This window comes from Anarrhichthys ocellatus, unplaced genomic scaffold, assembly GCF_004355925.1.
Source record: "Anarrhichthys ocellatus isolate YVR2014 unplaced genomic scaffold, GSC_Weel_1.0 scaffold13, whole genome shotgun sequence".
Classification (NCBI taxonomy): domain Eukaryota; kingdom Metazoa; phylum Chordata; class Actinopteri; order Perciformes; family Anarhichadidae; genus Anarrhichthys; species Anarrhichthys ocellatus.
In genome coordinates this window covers 4,202,875-4,218,341 of record NW_022280043.1, presented here as the reverse complement: position 1 = coordinate 4,218,341, position 15,467 = coordinate 4,202,875, and the positions used below count along the sequence as shown (strand labels likewise).

At 42.4% G+C, this 15,467-nt stretch overlaps 1 protein-coding gene across 1 annotated transcript in view; it reads right to left on the bottom strand.

Annotated features, from left to right (window-relative positions):
- kcnn3 (potassium intermediate/small conductance calcium-activated channel, subfamily N, member 3) overlaps window positions 1-15,467 on the bottom strand; it is a 42,770-nt gene that overhangs the window by 25,079 nt on the left and 2,224 nt on the right. The window contains exons 2-3 of the mRNA XM_031853031.1: window positions 14,308-15,428; window positions 5,322-5,417 (exon numbers count right to left, since the gene is read on the bottom strand). Of these exons, the coding sequence (XP_031708891.1) occupies window positions 5,322-5,417; window positions 14,308-15,402 (1,191 nt within the window). The 5' untranslated portion in view covers window positions 15,403-15,428. The remainder of the gene's footprint in view (window positions 1-5,321; window positions 5,418-14,307; window positions 15,429-15,467) is intronic.

The window sequence follows — 15,467 nt, the reverse complement described above, 5'->3', positions numbered from 1 at the left end:
TAAAATGTCAAAACCTTTTCACCGAGCCAGAGCCAGCGGGGTCTGATGGCCACTTGCAGTCCAATCTTGTGCTTTTATGCAAATTGGAAATACCAGCCGGAACACCGACTATCTGAAGAAGCACTTGAGAGATGTACATTTTTGTCAAGGTTTGAGATATTATCAGGACGAAGACATTCACCCAAAGAGGTAAAGGAAGAGAAAGTACATTCCCTTTTTTTACTTTAAGCTTTGTCCTTTAGTATCAGCATTTCACCAATTTGCATGTCTTGTTGTAATAATGGAGTTGAATTATTATGATCACTGCTTTATGAACGTATGTAATAGCTATAGGCTGACGATCAAAATGTAGAGTTATTAAATAGTTGGAAGACTATATTTGTTGTATCAATGAAGAAAATTCCTATTATGAAACACTAAAACATCTATAATTCATGTATCATTATTGTATTGAATGGAATTGTTAATGTATCCCCAAAATGTTTATATTTCTTTTTTACAGATAATATAGTAAAGGGTCTCAGACCCATCTGCACTGATACACGGATACAATCTGATAAATTGTTAATATATGATGATGAGATGGTAATTATAAGGATGATGTCTTTTTGTTACAGTCAGAACCCCGGCTGCATATTGTACAAGTTTAAGGAGGATTGTTGAGATTAGTTTGCTCAAAGAAGTATGTGAGAACAACAGAGAGAACGTGACAGGCTTTATCAAATTTGGTAAGAATCAGAAGCCATCCCAGTGAAATGTTGGAACATGACAAAATGTAACATTTGTGTATTTCAACTGCAATTATCTTACTGTCAAATAATTTAGAGGAGTTGGCAATGTGCTAGTTTGTGCTCCACTGATTTAATCTAAACATGCAGTAAACTAAAGAAAGTTATAGAAGATATTTTGTGTTCCAAGTTATCATTTGTTGTAATTTTTGACAACAAATGCACTTCACAGAAATGCAATGTTCTCACTTCAAATGAAAACGTCCTCATGTCAGCTCATTTTTCACTGTAACAAAACCATATAAATGAGACACACGTTTGCTTTACGTTTATGTCGGTTACAGCATTTAGTTTATACTGAAAACAATTTTCTCTCTTCTACAAGAACTATATATGGAATTATTTTCTTTGATGGCAGTGAACAAGGCTGTAATCTGTGATGATTAACAATGAATTCACTACAGTCTAGACTATTTGAGCACAAATGGTTTGAGTTGTCCCCTGACAGATTAGAAGAAACAGTGAAGATGAAAAGAGAGGAGGAAGAGGCAAGAAACATCAAAAAGATTAAGGCAGAGAAGAAAGATGCGAGAGACAAAAGAGAGGGGAAAACATAAAAGGAAAAAACAAAAACAAAAAACAGTGAGGGGTTTTAGGCGGAGAGAAAAGCAGGCGAGTGTTAAAGTACACCAGGAGAAGGGTACAGGTGAGAAGCTGAATGCTGAGTAACGAGGCAGGAGAGGAGTCAGGAAGAAAGGATGTGAAACCCAACAACCAAATTGAATTGAGGCCCGGTAGAGGAGAAATGAGACAGATCTAATCGGATAATGACGAAGAAGCAGCAGGAGAAAGAAAGAAAAAAGAGAGAAAAAGAGAATCACACTGATGGTGGTAAACAGAAAGTACAGTGAGATAAAAGACATGCGGAGGGAGAGAGAAATGGATATCAGTGTGAGAGAGAGAAAGGTGGTATAAATGCCAGCTAAACCCGATAACATCAATCTGATCTCTAGCATCGTCTGTGCAAATGTAGCCTGTATGTGTGTGTGTGTGTGTGTGTGTGTGTGCGTGCGCACACGCATGTGTATATGTTTGTGTGTGCGTGCATGTAATATCCTGTTACATGCTGGGCAAAATGCTCCAGCAGAGTGTGTCATAATCTGAGAATGAGATCTTTATTGAACAATGCCTTTCATTTCACACAGCGTTACTTCTCCTGGTGTGTGTGTGTGTGTGTGTGTTTCTGTTTGAAGCATCCAAAAGCAGAGACAAACTGGCACTTCTTATGCTGCTCATGTATATAGCCTAAGCAAACAGGCTCAGCGCCAGCAGGCAGGTACTGAATAGTAACATGAACATGCATTTAATGAAACACGTGTATGGTTGTAGGTGTAGCCTACATATATGAAAGCATGCACTCTAGGATGCTGCACACAGGGCTTTGAAGCAAATATTATACAGTGGCCAAACGGTGTGGAATTACAATTTCCAGGTCCGCCACATGATGCATTTGGGCCCAAAAAGAGTTCCTCATATAGACTTACATTGGGAAAGAGACGTCTGTAACTCAGCGGATAATTTTTTGAGGGGAATCAACTTCCCAGTACAAACACTTGAATGGCCCGTACACTTAAAGCATTAGGTCTTGAAGTTGTAAAATGTACTAATAGCTGAATCCAGAGTTATTTTTATATTTCTCCGTTCATGTGAATAAGCCCGAGAACAGGGCTGGACCGAGGGCTGGGAGGCGGGGTTAAAGGAAACGCTAGTGCGCTTGCTCTATGGGCCCCATGTATACGCAATAGCAGAGTGTTAAGTAGCAGACTCCAAATGGATGAAAAGTTTCTACGTAACTGCTGGATACGTAAATAAGCAACTGTTTGCTGACAAATTTACAATATGAACTTTGTTCTGCTGCCACCAAGTAGCCAAAAAAAATGTTAACTGCAGGTTTAAGGAGCATTCAGCAACAGTTTAAAGGATAATTCCAGTTTACTATACCGTAGTTCTTTTTTTCCCATTCCTATTGGTAATCACGACATTGTATTAAATTAGATAAATAGATATTTAGTAAAAAACTTTAAGATGTATTAAACTTCCTGTTTCAACTTCCAAACCCATTGTGCATTGGGGGAACTATTACCGGCATTTCAGGTGTGCTCAACTTCGGTCTGACATAAAGTGGTTGAAACCTAAATTATCTGACTGCAATGTCAGTGTGTTCCCGGATTTCAGCAATTTTTGTGAGTAGAGTGTCATCATGACCAATAGAAATTACGGCCAAAACGGTAAAAATACTTTTACATTCTTACCATCCTTACTTAAAATCAAAGTGATATTCAATCCCAACATCACCTCCCCCACCTTGGTACAATTCCCCCCCATACCTCCACAGCCCGCCTCCCCTAACTCCTACCCTCATTTATCAACTGAAGATCTTTTTTCTCTCTCTGTCCACCTTACAGTATTAATTTTTTCTTATCCTAATGGTGTTAGTGTGCCTGTCACGTGTGGCAGCCACGGTGTGCGTGGGAGGAGGACTGACTCCGTATGTGATTGTGACATCAAACTTGTGAGCAGAAACGAGGGCTCTTTTATCAATGAATGCTGAACAATATACACAAACACTCGCATCATCTGGCATCTTATTACACAGCGCCTGCCCATTACAGACTGATTGCCAGTCTATCAGCCCCTGTGTATGTCAGTGAATAAGCAATCTGCCATCTAGTTATTGATCCACAGACGGAGAGCCTAAACCTAAGAGCAGAATGCATCAGAATCTCCATCACAACTGGAACTGTAATAGACATTTCCAGCAACACCCAATCTGTGACGTAATGAAAAAAAGTCCCAGCATTAAACTAATATGTGGTGAGATGGATGAGTGTTGCTCAGTGGTTTAGCTGGTGGGAGTAATAGCTGGTGTGGGGGCACTCATTGGGTCCGACTCCCGCAAGGCTCCCATAAATAGTCAATGTGCATAGATTGCAAATGGCTTCAGATGGAAACCTTAGGCTAAATGACCGTGGTACCATTATATTAGTGAAATGACAAACAGCAAAACAGATATCAAGAAGCATGAAAGCATTTCTGATCGATTGTTTCAGCCGTACAAGAGGTTGCTGCTATGTGTGTTTGTGTGCCTTGCGCGTGTGTTTTTCTGTTTATGTGTCAATTCATCTGCCGAATGACAGGGTTGTTATTGGCTGAGTGTATATTTAACAATTCAATGCGTATCTACTCGATGCAAAGCCATGCAGACTGTTTTGTCAATCCCACTAAGACCCTCATTAAAGTCATTAATTGGCTGGATAATGTACTGTGGACAGAGCTCAGATGTGCCTCTGCTTAAATATTTATAAAAAAAACACTTCTAAACAAAAAGGTGAAGGCATTAAAGAAGCATTCGTTATTTTGGGAAATCTGCTTTCTTGCCAAGAGTAAGATGAGAAGATTTATAGCACTCTCATATCCCTCCCTTAAATATGAAGTGACAACCAGCAATGCGTTAGCTTAGCTTAGCATAAAGCAGCTAGCTTGGCTCTCTCCAAAGGTAACGTATGGTGCGTTCCAATATCAATACTACCATACAATTTAGTATGCCAGAAAAAAGGTTTAGTATGTCCCAATACATAGTTTGTCAAAAGCACTATGCCAAAAATACCAGGATGTCCTATTGCATCCAATTGCATTTTGCAGTATGCAAGGCCAGCATGATTTCCTGGCTTTTCTGATCCACAATCCTCAGCGTAAGATACGTCACATCAACTGAGAGAGCAGACAGATGAAACCCTGATGACAGCTCACTGACTCTATCTACGGTCTATCTGCAGTCTCGCAGGCTACATGGCACATCCACTTTACTACAAGACACACCCTGTGAGATAACTTCTGGGATTAATATACTTATTCCAACCCAAACCATGTTGTTTACCTAACCAAGTAGTTTTTCTGCCTAAACCTACCAAACGAGAGTGTATCATGTAGTTGGCGTCCTGTTGTACTGTGCACCCACAGATAGACCTACTTGGAGCCTCCGGATATACAAGCAGGAGCATCAAAGTTCAAGGTGCAATGTTATGAAAGATGTCGCAATTATATGCATACTGCATGCAACAGTAAGTACTTTGTAAGGGCAGTTGCAGTGCGGACTAAACGTACAAATAAAAAGTATGCGATTTGGAACGCAGCCAAAGTCTTCCTACCAGCAATCTCTAAAGCTTTGCAAAAAGTTTTACAGTGCGTTAACTTATTCCTGGCTAGCTGCTGTCACTTCCTGTAGATTTGAAATAGTCGCAACCCTTTTGTAAATCCACAGATTGTTCTGACACTAGCAATACTTTCTAGCATACCTAAACTTTTTACACGATTGAAACAAACAAGATATAAAACGTGTTAATTAGTGAGCTCCACAGGTGCTGAAAGGCAGATTTAGTCAGAATAGCTGTTCACCCCTGCTTCTAGTCATACTCACAGACATGAGTGTAGTATCGATTCTCAGCAAAGCAAGACTGTGAGTTAGTTTGTGTCAGTATATATATATAGGCCTACGAGTATGTCTGCCTGTGGATGTACGTGCTTGTGTTTTACCTGAACTTCCCGAGCATGGTAGGCTATGATGAGGCCCAGCAGAATGACTGTGGACAGGCTGATCAGACACTTCAGGGCCAGAGAATACATGGAGCTCTGTAGAGAGAAAATTGACAAACAGATTCTTAGGACCAAGCAGCACAAACACAATATAAATTTAAGGTCAATTTTGTAATTATGGTTGTTTTAATATTCAGACTACAATAACAGAAAACATTTAGGTATGTAAGATCCCACACACATTCTGTCACAAGTCAAGGTGAAACTCGGAGCGAGTCCCAGATGTCACTACGTCCTCTGTCACTCCTCTGCTGAAATGGCAAGTGTACCATAGCAATGCCTCAGCATAGACAATAAGAAGTAACATTTACAAAACAGACTTCAAAACGCTGAGCAGAAGTGGACTGGAAGTATTCCACCCTTCAATATCACTGCAGCCGAGCTTTAAATCCTTAGCTTGTCTGGTTTCATCGGGCTTATAATCAATGCACTGGGGAACTTCCGATCAATACAACTCATAGCACTTCAGTGGCTTCTTTAACCCCCTCACCTCACACACTCGGAGCACATCAAAGCTTTATCCTACGCATGTGTGCACACATATAGGCCGACACAAGCACACATTTACACAAGAAACACAACTGCACACACTTAATCTAAATTGAGAAATAGAGATAATATAGCAAAGGGAAACTGATTAAATTGTTTTGTTAGCTGTTCTCTCGTGAGTTAATGTGTTCATTTCAGAATATATTTTCATTGGTTAGCGTATGTTTGGTTGTGTGTCAACTAAATGGGAATTAATGAAAGAAAATAAAGCCTGAGTAACTTAAACATGACGTTAAAAGCGGTGGTAATAAGAAAGCGTGCATGTTAGCTATTTTAACAAAGCCTATTTTGTCGGTAAGTGGCCATAGAGTACATTAAATAATGGCTTCTGATACACATTGGTATACCAACAAAAATAAGGTGATGTTATACCGCTTCAGCTTCTGCCATTCTTTGCTTTCACCTCATCCATAATTGTCATGCATCAAGCAACCTTGTTAACCATGCTGGTAGCTTGGCTCTGGCTCTCTACGGATCGCAATGTCAGTCCGTCTGTCGGTCGGTGTGTGGGTCTGTATGTTGGCCCACCACTTTGGTCCAGAATGAAATATCTCGACAACTAATGGATTGATTGTCACGCAGCTTTCTACACACGTTTATGTTCCACACAGGATGAATCCTACTGACTTTGGTGATCCCTTGACTTTCCTTGTTTTCTTTATTTTTAATTAAATATCTCAGCAACTATTGGATTAATTGTCATGGAATTTGGTACAAGTATTCATGGTCCGCAGAGGATGAATTGTATAAAATGCATCTCCTGACCTTTTATCTAGCGCAATTATCAAATCGGCATTACACCTGCCAGCATCAAAAAGCAATCAATACCATTGGAATCATGTTAACATGCTGATGTGAGCATTTAGCTTAAATCATTAAGCACAGTTTACTGTACTGCTAGCATGGCTGCAGATCATGATAGCATGCTTTTGATAAATACAGAACACTCTTTATCCCATATAACACCAAAACAACTAAAAAAAACTTGAGACAAGTAATTTCCTCAGACAGCAGGTCACTGCAGATTTTAGCTAACGTTCATCAAACAGGAGTTAACCGTAATCTGTTGGGGACTATTTTCAGCAGTGGATTAATATGGCTTTGGCACTGTTGTTAGTATCTACAGCAGAATGTGTATGAAGGAACTCAGTTCAACAGTGTGGCTCATGAATGTGTAGGTTTTAGGCTCTATGGCACAGAGGAATAAGATATATCAGGCTTTGGCAACACAGGCAATGATTGTTAATGTCACTGCTGGTGTATGAGGCAACAGGGACTGGACCCAAATGCAGACAGTAGAGGAGGCAGCAGGATGAATAATGGGGAAACAAGAGTATGGGTGGGCTTCCAGGTATCAAGAGTTCAAGTGAGACAGTAGACCCTACAACAGGTAGCAGGAAACTAACAAGGAACAGGTATTTGGATCTTATCATCAGGAATGGAAAACAGGTGGGTGATTGGGTGATGCAGCTGAGGAGGTAGGTGGGGAGCAGGGAAGCCAGTCAGAGCAGGTGAGGGAATTAGAAGCAGGTGTGTGTGTGTGTGTGTGTCAGTCAGGTGAGAGGGAAAGGAGTGAAAGTCCGAGGACATCTGGTGGATGGAAGGAAAAGGGCAATGGAGGAGCCTGGAGAATGTGGCTGAAGAAGAGTGACAGAGGAACACACTGTGACAGTTGGCGTGATCAAGTCATTGTTGGTTTCGTTCTTTTTATGGGATTTGTTGACAATAAGAAAAATATAGACTTATTTACATTTTTGAGAAAAGAGGAACAAGAACTAATAAAAAACCTACATACATCTCAGTTAAACCTACATTGTTTTCTCTTTGTTTAATGTATCAATTTGTTATAAACAAGGATGAATTAGAGTGGCTTTTACCAGAGATTGGATTTTGTCCTAGTTCACCAGGTTTCAGGTGTTATTTCCTAATTGAGTAGATTGGTGTCAATGTTCAGTTTCAAAAGCTCTTTTAACCTGTTGAATATATGGTGAAATAGATTCTGCACACAGTTGCAAAATGTCAGGAATCAGCAGTAAAGCAAAACATATTCAGCCTTCACACAAATAAAAGACACAAAAATCCAGAATACCTGCCTGTAAATAATATATGTCCCGGGCTTTTATTGTGAAAGGTAAGAATGGATATGGTATGCAGGCTTCTTTCGGAAAACAATGCCGCTTTTTTGCCGCATAATATTTGCGTTCTGCATGAAAGTATTCACGAAAAAAAAAAACAGTTCAAACAAATACATACAAAAAAAAAAAACTAGCTGCATTTAGTACTTTGGTTTCTCAAAAAATCACTCACTTAAATGATTCATTTGGGTTCATCAGATCAAGGACTATGTTTTGAACTGCAGAATATAATACACAAAAAAGACAAAGTGCATTCACTCTCAAGATCACCAAAGTTGTGTGGTGAACTCAACAGCCTGCCGTCCTCTTCGAGAAGAGAGTTGAGCACCCTAAAGACTGCAGCATCTCAGATCAGATATTTCTGCTGATAAGTATTCATCGCCAAACACCCTCTTAATCTGAGAGTGCACTCTGAGTTTAAACACATATTACTCAGCCTTTCCTTCATGACATTATTAAGCAGAATCTACATTGCATTTTGGGTTCATGAATATATATTGTAAGTCAGCCTCCTGGAAAATAGAGTGCGTTAGTGTGTAACTGTATCTATTTAGGGACTCTGCAGATTCTCCACGGCCTTAATGGCATTAAGTAAGTGTTGTACATTTGTTGCTCATATCAATGTGGTTATGGGTCACTGCTATGGGCAGAAGTATGTATTCAAATTGTGCTATTCAGATTCAGCTTTCAATGCAGTTATTCAAATTAAATATTTCATATTCAGAAATAAATGATTAAAACTCAGTTCCTATAGAGACGACATGTGTCTGCCCATACACTGCACTTCCTTTGGAAAATACCATCTAGCTTTGGCTCTCCACTCTTTCCCTGTCTTGGTCTTTTCTCCTCTGCTATCATCTCATTTGTACTCACTGAAGCAAACTAGGTGCAAAGGAAGCCAACATTGTTGCGCTAATGAGAAAAATCCAAACTTGTATTTCAGCAGCGTATCTGTGTGAACACACAGTCACACTGGTGAGCTGAAATGTGATTTGCTTGGAGTTTACTCTCTAACTCTCTCTCTCTCACTACTTTTACCTCCAGCTGTCTGTTGGCCGCTCAGTTGTTTTTTCTCAGTTCTGCACATCACACTGTCAAGAGCATTTCGTTTCCGCCTGTTTCCACTTCACTTACTCTGCCTATATAGTGAATGACTCCACTGTGACGGAGACATATGTGCACACATGCTTGCCTTTTGTTCATTTCTGTTCTTTTTATACCATGACCACGGATAATTCTTGATTATAATTGGCTGGCAGGGCTCCATTAGTTTCTAGCAACAGCAAGGCTTACTGTCACATTAACTATGTATGGTTGAATGTGGATGCATGTGTTATGTGTGTAAGTGTGTGTATTCCCCTCTTTTTTGTCCAGCTGTGCACAAGTGTGTGATAAGTGTGTATTGATCAATGGCTTGGTGGACAGCATGCAGAGATAATGAGCTTTTTTGAGCTTCTTTATTTCAATCAACACACACACACACACACACACACACACACACACACACACACGTAGTATCTAGTTGAGGGTTTTTCCCCAATAGTCCCCACCTTCACCTTATTGACTCAGATGTGAGAGCAAATACACGTTGCTTACCAACACATCACTCACATAGTGATAAGTTGGTCCCTATGTGTTGGTAACGCCTTTGAAGGTGGATGTATGTGTGTGTGAGTGTGTTGTAATGAGTTAGCCTTGGGGGTCTCTCCCTGTCAGAGCGTTGCCTTCCTGCAATCAGTCTCCAGGGAAACAGGCAGTAGACAGAGGAGCCATGTCACCTTAACAGGACACACACACACACACACACACACACACACACACACACACAAACACACTAGCAGGTGCATCCATGAGTAGTAATATGACAGAGCTCAATACATATACTTTATAGGTGTGTATACACAGAGGAGATGACGTATACGGACGTGGATGTTTGCGTTACTGGCGGATGATGCGAGTTCTAACACACCCATGTCTACCAACACGCTCACACATACAGAGAGAGGTAGCCTAGCCTTGTTACGCTGAAAGACATATTTGTACCTGTTAGTAGCAAGACCTGTGGGATCTACCTCCCCTTAGAAGCCTGTGATCTAAAAGATGAAGGGAGAGTGGAGTGGAGGAGGTGGAAGACAGGAGGAGGTGGAAGAGAGGAGGGTGAGAGTGGCGCAGAAGTGCTGAGATGGCTGATAGCTCCTTCAGAGAATATGGGGGCAGTTGGTAGGTTTAATTCCCTGATGATCTTCATGTACAGCAGCATACGACCATTGTAAGTGGCCTCACATAGAAAGGTCTGGAAAGGTCCCCAGTAAATGTCTGGAAGAAATGTCATATATCGGGGAGCGAGGGCGGGGAGGAAGAGACGGAGGTAGCGGAAGGGGAATGTGAAAGATGTAAGCCTGCTGAAATGGCAATTTCCCCTTGGGGAAATGGAGACGTATGTGAAACTCACCAGGGGAGAAACATTAACACTCCCCGTAAGTGAGAAGAAGGAAGAAAGGAAAAAGGGACAATGGAAGAGAGCACTACTGCTAATCAGTGAAATTGTCGATGCTCGTGGTGAAAAGTAAGTGGGCACATGCTCACACATGATACCCCGTCCTTCTGCTTGTCACACATACACACACACACAACGCATGTCCTGTAAGTTGAGGTGTCAAGTGTGTGCATTGACAGTGTGACAGGTGAAGTTGACAACAGCTGTGGGTTCCCTCAGAATAGCTATGTTCCATTGCAGGCCTGAAACGTCGCGTAGAGCCGGGGCCCCAAGGAGCCACATGGGCGTCTGTGAAATGATCTATTGATCCGACAGGTCCGAGGTGTCCAAAGGCCTCAGTTATTCTCAGATAGAGACACATGTCAGACCGGAACTCCCTCCCCTTTAACCTGTTCTTAATAGTAGATAATAGAAAGTCATAAAAGTGCTTTTAAGAGGAAGTGTCCTCATACTGCTGTTAATATTTGAAGTGTCAAGGTCCTGGGTGACACTGATCATTAAAATAAATTGTAAAGTTAAAAACACAATGTGATGCTTGACACTCTGAAGATATAAGTATTCGGAGCAAAATGTCCTTAAATTATCAAAGTGAACATGTTGATCTGGCCTCTGTGAGCGATGTATTATTATATCAATAGATTGTTAATAGGATGCATCAATGTGTAAGTATTGTGACTGGTTGAGGTGGAGCTTTACTATATATACGTATCCTGTTGGGCATTTAATCATTGGGCATTGTCTATTACAAACTTCATCAGGCTTTTGAGGGAAAATCTGAAAAGTGACTCGTTACTATAGCAGCCCAAAAAAAGTTTAATATTTATTTACACGTGAAATGTAGTGAAGTGGAAGTCTAAAGCAGCAGGAATCCTCAGAATTGTACTGAAGGGCAGTAGGCGAGTAAATGGCTTAGTTACTTTCCACCACTGCTGAATATACGGACATAAGAGCAGTTTGTATCTGCATCAAAACGTGTCTTGCTGATCGCTAAAGTGGCCTTGATGATGGACTTGGAATCAGACAGAATAATAACTGAAGAGAGAAGCTCGAATACAATGACTGGAACATTTCAGCTACAGTGCTGACCAGGATTGAAATCTGTTCCTGCAAATGAATACACATCTGCTTACTACACCCACAGTCACGAACACCATGTCTTCCTCTGTTAACCTCTCTCACCTTATCCTTCATAGCACGCACGCACGCACAATCCAACCCACCCCGTTTAGTTCCATTCTTCATCTCTATTTTTTGGAGCAAGATAGAGTAGCTAGTTTGGTAGAAACGCGATTTTTTTTTTAATATTATTTTATTTATATAATATATATATATATATATATATATATATATAAATATAAAAAAATAAAAATTAAATTCTCTGAAGGAGATATATAGATATATAGATAGATAGATAGATAGATATAGATATATATAGATAGATAGATATAGATATATAGATATATAGATATATGTATACCTCTGAAAGCCAGCATCCAATATGCCATTCTGTATGGTAGACAGTGCATGTGTGGGTGAGTGATAATCAATAATCAATATGAGAAATCATTCAAGTCCTCCCCCCTAGACTGGTTGAAAGCACTGCATGAAGCTCTCTACTCTCCTCTCTGCCATCCTCCCATCCATCTCCCGTTCCGTTCTCTCTTTCATCCTCACAATCTCGATATCCATTTTTCACAACAACCAGTGGGCTTCTTTCCACCTCAATTATCTAAGTGAGGGCTTGAACTGTCTGATAGAACTCCAGTATCTGCTGGAGTCAACCCAAAACTGCAAACCATGAAAAAAGAAAGGAATATATAACTTAGCACTCGGCATTTAGAAATGAATTTTGATTAGGATTTGCAGAGGCATTCTTAACTCTCAACCCTGACGGGAAACAATGAGGTGCGAAGATATTAACATACTATTCTTCTTCAACTCCAACTTTCTGTTCTGAACTAGATTCCTTCATAAACATCGACTAACAAATATAGAGTGAGAGCACCGGCAAACACAGTGGCCGCTCTGCTTGAATTTACAGCTGTCCATCATTTCTTATTGACAGACATATGCTGCCCGATTCAGATAAGGAGGGCATTGGTTGTAGCTTAAGAAGCTAAATCATGCTTTTCATTATCGCCTTTCCTTTTTTTCCTCTTCTTCTACAGCCTTTCATTTCTCGCCCAGCCGCTTCTCTCTTCCGATCACACTCCCCCAGTTTGACGCCCACTGGAAGAGCAGTGGAGCAGAGGGAGAGAGAAAGTGCGGAGAATAATGAAAGAAAGGAAGAAAGAAAGGAAGAAAGCAGGATAAAGAGACAGGCGTAGAATTGAAAAGAAAATACAGAGAGCGTAGAAAGTCCGCCGTCTCCTTCAGGGAGGAGGATACGTCGAGAGAAAAAAAAAGGAATAACAGAGACAAGGAGGGCATGAGAGAAAGAAATTCCCACCATCAATTTTCATTAATAAAAAGACCGAGCCTCTATAACTAAGGTTTTCATAAATGATGGGAAACAGAGGCAAAGAGAAAAAGGGGAGACACAGCCGGCAAAACAGAACAGGCTGATTTCTCTATGACAATAACGGAGATAAACCAGGTATCAACTGGAGACTACAAACAGAGAAGGAGAGGGATAGAAAGGAGAGACACACCCAGCAGGCCTATTCTCATAGGCTACCTGTGAACCTGTGCTCTCACATGATCCCATAGCCTCCTGCACATGGTCAGTGATCCATGCAAGACAAGCTGTGAGTGGAAGTAATGTTTCCACCTTATTAGCTAAAGAAAACCAAAGCTCTGTGACATGTCGGACAGAGAGAAGGGATGGAACGAGGGCAGAAGCATGTCTGCATCAGGAAGGTGAGCTCATGTCTCACGGAGACAATGTTGCACACACACACACACACACACACACACACAACCAAAATAAATAGACAACAGCAGCCAGGGGCCGATCCAGCTTATTACACCTCCCATTACACAGACAAATGAGATCCTGGCCTCCTACTGATAATCTGCCCCCCATGTCCTTTGCATCGCTGTATTACATCATCCAGAAGCAGCAACTGTCAAGCCTGGTCATAACAGTACACAAGCAAACAACATGGGCATGGTGCTGGTCAGACTTATACCCATCGTGAATGAAGTGATTAACAGCCGACTCTAATTATTGGGCCAATTACGTGTCCAAAACACCTAAAGTTTGGTCGTCCTGGCTTTAAGAATCTCAAGTCACTTCGACAGGCTAAAATCAAAACAAAAAGGCAAATATGACCCAAAATTTGCCAAATGAACCAAGATAGATTCCAGCTAAGAGCCAGTGCACAACGCTACCACAACGACAGTGTGGTGTGAGATTTGTGGACTTTGTTTACGTACTGAAGCTACATTAAAGGCACAATCTACCAATTTATTATTGCTTTGACAAATTAAACAGAATGGTTCAAATCTTAGCATCAGAGGTTGAGATATTGCAACTTTTAGTCCTTAATGAGAGTCTGACTGGATCCTACACTTTCCATAATGCAACTTGTCTTTCATTACACCCTCCCTGCCTGATAATGACCGCGTCTTTCAAAATACACACCCTCAGTTTGTAACCCAAGCCGAAACCAAATGACATCACGATGACATCATCGGGGTTATTTGCTCCTCCAGATAACTGTGGCGATAATAACCATGACTGGGTACAGGGACCTAAAATCAGTGGCGGGCCCCTTTAGGCATCATCGGTCTGTCCCCTCACCTTGGTGTACACGCCCCACGACAGCTCCGTCTCAATCACCATGACGACGATGCCAAACATCCCGAAGATGAGGGCATAGTCACTCAGCCTCTTCCTCTTCTCGAACAACGCCCTGCGATGCCCCAGTTTATAGCCAATGTTTTGGTTCTTCCGTTTGGAGGCCTTGGAGGTGCTGCCCCTGGCCCCGGACCCCGCCGGCCCGATCCCCGCCTGCCTGCTAACCCTCCCCGGCTGAACCCGCCTGCTCTCCACCAGCGCGTGGTTCTGGTGATAGATGGACAGCTGGTTGGAAGTGGAGTCAGTGATGTCATACCCGGCTCTGGGGTACGGTGAGTCTTCTTTGGATGAGATCACAATCTCTGGAGGGCTCTGAATTAGGGGTTGATTGGCAGAGGACGGGGCCACTAAGGAGGTAGGGGGGGCTTCTCGCTGTCGGTCATGCCCCCCAGTTGCCGTTGCCCCGGCAACAGCGGAAACGCCACCCTCTTTGGTTTCACTGCCGCTGTCTGATTCGATGAGGTTTCTGCGGGAGGCGCTGAGGCGGCTCAGGGGCTTCATGACCCCGCCCGTGTACTTACAGGAGCTCATGGCGATCTCCGTGAAGGGGTTGCTGTCCCTACGGTGAACCAGAGGGCTGGCCTGTCTGTGTTTGCAGCCCCTCTCTCTCTCCCTGTCACGGTCCCTCTCCCGCTCCATGGAGGGCGAGTGGGAGGAGTAGAAGAGGGCGTTGTATACCGGGGAGTTGTCCCCGCTCAGGCTGTGCTGGGAGCCCAGGCAGGAGGAGAGCGGGGTGCTGGTGGGGTGCAGGGCGTTGGGAATGGGTGGGGGCAGAGGCTGGCCTCCAGAGGATGACAGGGGCAACTTGGGGAGCGATGTTGGAGGCAAATTGGGCGTGGCAGGGGACGGGGACGGGGACGGGGTGCTGCCATTTAGACGATCGAGGCTTGATCCTCCCATGTGGTTGGAGTGGTTTGATCCTGGCTGGTTGCCTGTGGTGGAGGGATGGGATATACTGCCCAGGGGAAGGAGGAAGCGCTGGTCCTCATCCTCACTCCCTCCTAGCAGAGCCAAGCTCAGAGAGGGGGGAGGCTCCATGGTCACGGACGTGGCCACGCACCTGTCTACAGACAAACACAAAAACAAGAGAAGAACTGTCAAGA